At 36.5% G+C, this 7,974-nt stretch overlaps 1 protein-coding gene across 1 annotated transcript in view; it reads left to right on the top strand.

Annotated features, from left to right (window-relative positions):
• Positions 1 to 5,950: 5,950 nt before the first annotated feature.
• Positions 5,951 to 7,974, top strand: part of shmt2 (serine hydroxymethyltransferase 2 (mitochondrial)) — a 29,597-nt gene continuing 27,573 nt past the window's right edge. Inside the window, exon 1 of the mRNA XM_087841018.1 lies at positions 5,951 to 6,027. Within this exon, the coding sequence (XP_087697144.1) occupies positions 5,995 to 6,027 (33 nt within the window). The 5' untranslated portion in view covers positions 5,951 to 5,994. The remainder of the gene's footprint in view (positions 6,028 to 7,974) is intronic.

Genomic DNA, 7,974 nt, shown 5'->3' with positions numbered 1-7,974 from the left:
ACCCGAGTAAACATTTTTTAGTTGTGCCGAAACCAAAGGTTATATTGCATTATTTTATATGTATATTATGCTGCCAATGCTATGATCTTAACTGCCTAATAATACTTATTTGATCAAGGTTTTTTATGCTCAAAATATGAACTTAAAAGAGAATAAAGTAGGACTGGCTCGCCACCAAAAGAGTAATTATTAAAACTGATCGGGGGTTATAACCGAAAGCAAGGATCACCCCAGCTGCCTCTCTTAAGCAAACCAACCAAATGCAGTTTGAACAACTATTTAAGGCTGATTCTTCGTTCTTTGCAAACTCTCAGCTCAAAGTCATTTGGGTCCACACACCTTTGATCCAGAAATATTGGTGCACAGAACACATATTCAGTGTTAATTGAATCTTCACCTTCTCTGCCTCAGTATCTTATGGTCGTGATGATTTAAACTGAAATGGAGCCTTACACAAGTTGCTATGGACAAATGCAGAAGTTGGTGAACTTCCCTTCCTTATAGACAGAAGCTTAGTGAAGAGTTATTAAAAAAGTGCCGGGGATTACTCACAACTATATGTAAGTGTACGTATGAGTGCATGTTTGTGACTGGGTGTAGATGCATGTGAAAGCTACAGTAAGGTCCATAAGTGTTCTGTTAATGAGGCTTTTCTGTGTAATTTTCTCTGTGTATACCATCACTGTGGATTATAAAGCAAACAATCAATACGTCTTTGAAATGCTGACTTTCCACTTTTATTTAAACAGCTTAGGAAAAGAATTGCTTTAACTATTAATGAAAGGTTTTTTTGCATACTAGTATCCCATTTTCAGCAGTAACTGGACAAAATTCCCCTCACATAATTTTAAATATAAGGATTGCTGTCAATGACAGTGTGAAACCTAGAACCCATGCCCAACAATACATGCTGTGTTCCCATGATCTGTTGGCTTGAAATCGGGTGACTAACTTAAAGAATATCGCATTGCTGGCAGACTCTGGACAGAGTCTTTTAGATGTTTTATAGCAAAGTTTTCTGTGGTCTTCTTGGTCTTTTGGTGTTTCAAATGTAGCCAATTTCTTTTTAAAATGAACTATATTGTAGATTTAGACACTTCTGAAGGTTTTTCTATCTCTCTGATATTTATTTTGTTTTTTCAAACCAACCACTTATTCAAAATCTCTTTTAACCTTGTATTGAAAGTTCCTGTTAACATCCAGACGCAAGTTCAACACTTGGAATCACCTCTGGATTTTGTTTTCATATTTTAATTTAGAGTTGATTTTAATTTTGTCATGAAATAATGAAGGAATCGGTCTCACCTGGCCATGAAGCTACTTATCAGTCAACTGTCCGATTCCTTTCAAGCCTCAGAGGCCTGTTTATAAAAACAGATGTAATTTTTAAACCGTCAGTGAAATACTTTTGTTAAACCTTATTAATTAAAGCTGAAAGTCTGCATTTTACTGCCCTATTTGAAATAAAATCCACAGTGGTGTTGCATACAATAGCAATAAAATGTAGAAAAAAGTGTCATTGCCCCAAAACTTATAAACCTAACTGTGTGTTGAAAATGTTTTTGTGTGTCTATGTTTGTCCAGGAATGTCATAGGAATTGAGTTTTAGTAAAATAAATAATAAATTATGAATGAATATAAACAACAGGGCAATTATTGTAATAAAGGTTGTTAAGCAGCAGTGTAACTGTCATGATTGGCTGTGTGGCAGGCGAGCAAGCAGGAGTGGTGGACCCAAAATGCAGAACTCAGACACGGAAGTGAAACTTAAAGCGTAGCTTTAAAACAGGAAAACAGGAGGGAGACACAGCTGGGAGGGTTTGGGCTAACGACACACGGGGAGCAAAGCTAGACACACTGAGATGAGGCACAACCTTTCACAATAAAACGGGAAACAAGAAACAAACAGACTTGACACTGTACTGAACTTATACTAAACGAGAGACACAACCTAAGAACTAATCCTTCACAAAGAAGAACTGAAACATAGAATAATACTAATAAACAAAGCATGACAAAAGGATCAGAATACAAACCATAATACAAAGGAATATAAGAACTGAAAATGCTGGGTCAAAATGACCCAGGACCGTGACAGTAACAGTACGATAGATAGATAGATAGATAGATAGATAGATAGATTTTATTTATTTATTTATTTTAAAGACTATTTTAATGTTTAGTTTTTAGCTTCATCCTCTGTCATGTTTACGTTGGAGCAAAATTGGGTTTATTTACCCCAAAAGTGCAAAAATAAGTCGCACAATAGTCAATGGATATTACAGGGCCCAGGAACAGGAACATAAAAATAACTCCAACCAACAAAACCAAAAGCTGACCAATCAAACGAGACACAAGGAGGAACAACCACTAACAAATTATACAACAACAAACAGTTACTTCAATTTAACAGTCATCAGACACAAAACTAACCAAATACTGAACTCAGAGAAACTAAAAGAAAACTTATTTAACCCTTAGATAATTCTGGGAACATTTCGTGCCACTCAGGGTTGTTTTTTTTTTAATTTTCATGCTATTTTGGCTGCCCAGAATGAATAAAGCTCATATTTGCCAGAGGATAACTGCTCTCTCAGTTCCTGAAATTAGCTTAAAATGGTTAAGCAACACAAAATTCTAAGCATCCAATATATACCTGCACACCATGCTACCAACTATGACGAAGAGCTGGCAGCTTTAAAATACATAATGATTTAAAGTAGAAGAAATTATTACTACACAGTATTTTTGCAGCAGTTTTTGGGAACCTGCCATTTTTGGTCGTTAGGATCAGGAGTGTCAGTTTGTTTGTTTGTTTTTTTTAAAGAAAAAATAAATCAATGCTGTTACCAATTATTGACTGTGGAGCTATGTAAACATACTGGCCTTTAAACTATGGGTCTTTTAAAATGGAAAAAAATTACCATATTTTTACAGCAGTTTTTGGAAGGTGGCATTTTTTTCCTTAGGGCAAAAAGAGTCCAGATTTTTAAGGGTCATTTAAGGGTCAAGCTAAATTACATATTCCTTTGATGATTTCTGATTATAGACAGTCATCAGAAAATCTAGGGGTAACCCAGGAGTGTGCTAAATTTGTGAAATCCTGCTTCCTCCTTCCTTGGTTTACCCTTGTCTCTGTGTCCTGAATCCAAACTGTAAGCAGGTTCCACAGAAGAGGGGCCTGAAAGCTACCTCCCATTCAACCTTTAAATATCCTAGAAGACACCAGTAAACCAGCAGTTTGAGAGTGAAGGGCTCTATTGGGTCATTAATTTAATATGAGGCCTGATTATTCAAGACCTTGTATGTGAGGAAAGGGAGTTTAGATTCGATTCTGGATTTAACAGGGAGCCAATGAAGAGAGCTGGAGAAAAAAATATTGGCAAAATATGTTCGTTCTTTATGCAGCATTTTGGATCACCTGAGGGCTTTTGGGGGAGTTTTTAGGACCGCCTGATAATAATGAATTACAGTAGTCCAGCCTAGAAGTGATAAATGCATGAACTAGTTTTTCAAAATCACTCTGAGACAGGATAATTCAAACTTTAGAGATATTGCGCGAATGGAAGAAAGCAGTCCTACATATTTGTTTAATATGTGCATTGAAGGACATATCCTGGTCAAAAATGACTCCAAGGTTCCTCACAGCGTTACTGGAGGCCAAGGTAATGCCATCCAGAGTACACATGTGATTAGATGCCGTATTTCTACAATTTTCAAGGCCGAGTACAATATTTGAATTTACAAGCAGGAAATTAGAGGTCATCCAGGTCTTTATGTCTTTAAGATATTTCTGCAGTTTAACTGATTGGTGTGTGTTCACCAATGGCTTCATAGATATAAAAGCAGGGTATCATCTGCATAGCAATGAAAATGTATGCTATGCCTTCAAATGATACTGCCTAAGGGCACATGTATAATCAGAATTGGTCCTTGCATGGAACCCTGTGGAACCCCATAATTAACTTAGTGTGTGAAGAAGTCTCTCCATTTACATGAACAAACTCTATTGGATGGATATGATTCAAACCACTGCAGTGCAGTACCTGTAATACACACAGCATGCTCTAATCACTTTAATAGAATATTATGGTCGACAGTATCGAACGCTGCACTGAGGTCTAGCAGGACAAGCACAGAGATGAGTCCACTGTCAGAGGCCATAAGAAGATAATTTGTATCTTTCACTACAGCTGTTTCTGTGCTGTGATGAGCTCTGAAACCTCAGTGAAACTCAGTAAAAGCAGTCCTCTGCAGATTATCAGTTAGCTGTTTTACGACTACTGTTATAAGAATTTTTTAGATACAAGGAAGGTTGGAGATCGGCCTATAATCACTGAGGTTACGATCAGAGACTGTAAATCACAAATTAAAAATTAAGGTTTAACCTTAAAAGGATTGGACTTGTACATGACAATGACCAATTTATTACATGAACTTAAACTTAACTAACTTGATATATATTACCTATAATTAACAATGAATTATTAATTAATCATGTTTCACAATTTTTAACCAATTGTTTGCCTGAAATAGTTTTATAGAATAAAATATAAGAGGCAAGAGAAAAACTGGAAAGATTATACCTGACACACTGAATTAAATTTACCCACATTTTATAGAGATAGCAGTGCCATGTACTTCATTCATACATGTAGATTTCCAGGGAAATTCTCTTTTAAAAGTCATATATAAAATGTAGCAACCAGCCAGTATTGCTGGTTCAGCTGTGATGAGCACAGAGCACTGTGTCCCTTTTTTTCTTTAGTTTTTAAGTTTTTTTTTTTCATATTATGTTTTGCATTTTACTATATTAAATTATATGCTTATTGTGCTTGTTTATATTCATAGTAGGGCTGCATGATTTCGCATAAAATGAGAATCACGATTTTTTTGCTTAGAATTGAGATCACGATTCTCTCATGATTTTCTTTTCCAATATAAATATTTCTTGCACTTATTAACTGCACATCAACTTCGTAACAGTGGAAACTGAACATAAAAACAATAAATAAACATAAAAACAATTAATGTCTCACATTTTGTCGTTGCCACAAAATGTTGTACTGCTTGTAATTCCGTCTCCACCGTTGCTCGACACTGCGTGTATAGAGCAGGTAGTGCAACATTTTTAAAATAGTTGCTGGACGGCACTGTGTAGCGTTTGTCTAGGCGGGTGTTGATCATTTTCCTAAATCCCTCGTTTTGAACAGAGTTGATGGGAGCCTTCGGTCAGGTGATAAGTAATAGCCTCCGTAATTTCTTTGTGCCTGCTCGAGTTCGACGGGTATAGGGAAGCGCTGTATAAGGTTCCCGTTATTGATGTTTGGGTGGTTGACCGGGACGGATTTTCTCCTGATGTCACTCCTGTCACTTTCTTGGCCTTTACAGCTCTCATCTCTCTCGTGCTCTCCGTTGTTTTTTCCCTGCCAGCTGACTTCTGTATCACGTGGTATAAGCCTCCGCCCTTGTCATTTGTTGACTCATTTGTTGTTTGAAGAGTGAGCGCTTGTTTTTCATGCAGCTTATGTCCCGGAACAAAATGCGGTACATACGTCATCTTTTTTTTCTTTTTTTTTAATCGTAATAATAAATATAAAATTGAAATGAGTATGAATTGAGATCGCGACTTTCTAACGATTAATTGTGCAGCCCTAATTCATAGGTTGTGTTCAATGTTTTTTTCTGTTGTAATTTGACATTAATTAAGGCATCTTATCTTATCTTATCTTATCTTATCTGATTATTAAATAATTACTTCATGCTTTAGGAGCTGGACTGTAGTGCGACCACGCACTCTGGGCACTTCTGTATATGAGCACTGTAGACACACAGTTTTTATGTTTTCTTCACAGCAGTGTGCCTACATTTCCCATCAAACCCTTCGATAGGATGAAAGTGACTACCCTTTTTGTTTTTTTTCAACCAGCCCTTCGTTTCTGTCAGGGGTGTGTGCGCTGCTGTGCTGCTTCCTCGTCTGGTCTACCTGGAAATATGCGGCTATTCGCTCTGAGACAGCTCACACGGGTAACTGTAATATATTTCTGTGCTATTTTGCCCTGGGGTGATGTTTCTTACTGCTGCTTAAGTAAAGTGTACTGTTTATATTTAATAAATAGAAATGCTCAGCAATAAACCGCTAGCTGTTTTCTTTCTGCCCTTTATGCACTGCATTCATGGAAACTTGAGGCTGCCAGAGGTTAAGTTAGGTGAATGCAGCTGGGACCACGTGATGATGCCACAGCGACTGCCACAGCTTACAAGCATAAAAAGTGAATTCATTATTATTATTTTAGTCTAAATTAATAATGGTTGCACAAGAACCTTCATTAAAGATAACATGATATTCAGTGCAAATACTTGGAACCGGGATGTGTTATCATGCTCGTGTTATACTTGTATTTGTATGTTTTTGTGCTAGCTTGTGCTAGCTTGACAAATGATCACTTTGTAAAAAAAAAAAAAAGACTGGATGAAATCATACTGAACTGTGTACTGTTTACCTTTGGATTAATACATACTCTTATAAAGTAAGTATATAAAGTAAGTATATAAAACAAGTGAGGTTTTAAAAATGAAAAAAGAAGGACAACAACTCATTAGGAAGTCAAACTTTGTTGCAAACCAGATTTGGCTTTGTTTTTATTTATTCTGGAGTATTAGATTCATATCAGCATGCTTTAAAAATGAAAAAACAAAAAAAACCCAACCAAAACAGTGTATTTAAAGTTTGTGTGGGAAGTCGGAACTGTTGGGACCTAACAATTATATCTATGCATGAAAAACGACCTCTCATATAAGTTACGCTCTAATGACCTAGCTTTGTAAAGTTTTGTTCGCATGGTATCTTGGCCTGCTGGAAAAAGTGAAGAAGAAGTGGCATGGTTAGGTTGGAGTCAGGTACAGTTTAATTATACCAAACAGTGCCTGATTGTGTGATAGGAGTTGCATGACATGTGAGAACTTGCCTGTGGATTATTTAACAACATTCTTCACCAATTAATTTACAAGGAAACAAAGCTACAGCTGCTGTTGGCTGTAAATGTTCGTTACATTTAGAAAACTCGTGATCTAAAGTACAGTTGGATTATTGAAGAATGTGTTTAACAATTTCAAATGGCTCTTAAATGCATGCAGTAATTTTGCAGGCAAACATCTTCCATTAGATTGTGCTTAAATCCTAATATTTAGTTACTTTTGGATTAGTTGATTATTCTGATTTCTTCTCCCCTGCCTCTTAGGCACCAGGACCACTCCTATTACTTCCTATCACGTCTCCCCCAGACATAAAAGAGGATGTTACCCGGATTTCCACACTGGCATCAAACCTTGTTTCTGGGTATAATAAGGACAGGCACACTCCAGATTGAGCTTTTTTAAAAAAACACAACATTTTCCCAAATTTAAATGATCGCATCTTTGAAAGAGCAACCTGTGAGTGACAGATATGGAATTTCAATTTTGTAATTAACCTTATTTTCAGATTTGATTTTCATCAGTTCAGGTTTTGCAAAGTGAGACGTGAGGTGTAGAGACAATAATAAGATTGTTTGTGAAAACATTGGAGAGTGCTGCTGTTCGCACAGACTGTAGAGTGAATCGTGTACATCAAACTTTTTTTTATAACCAATGGTTTTTGTGAGAGCTAGAGGTCATGTTGAGCTAAACGTAGCTCAAACATCTAAACTTTTTGGGTTTGCTTTGCTGAACACTTGAAAATCTTTAGTTGTCAGTAAGGAATGTGGCCTCCTACAGATTTACTGATATGGCCGAAGGCCTTTAACATCTCGACCAGTAGGAAGGTCATCCTATCAGTGATGTAACCAAGAAACTGACATCAATTTACCAAAATAAACTTTAAGAAAAAACATTCTTTGTAAACTCTAGAGATATTTGTGTGGGAAAATCCCATTGGATCAGCAGTTTCTGAAACACTCAGACCAGCCCATCTGGCACCAACAACCAAGCCAAGCT

Source organism: Neolamprologus brichardi, chromosome 5 (genome assembly GCF_056152115.1).
Source record: "Neolamprologus brichardi isolate AB-2024 chromosome 5, ASM5615211v1, whole genome shotgun sequence".
Taxonomy (NCBI): domain Eukaryota; kingdom Metazoa; phylum Chordata; class Actinopteri; order Cichliformes; family Cichlidae; genus Neolamprologus; species Neolamprologus brichardi.
The sequence above is the reverse complement of the archived record's forward strand: the minus strand, read 5'-3'. Positions and strand labels throughout refer to the sequence as shown.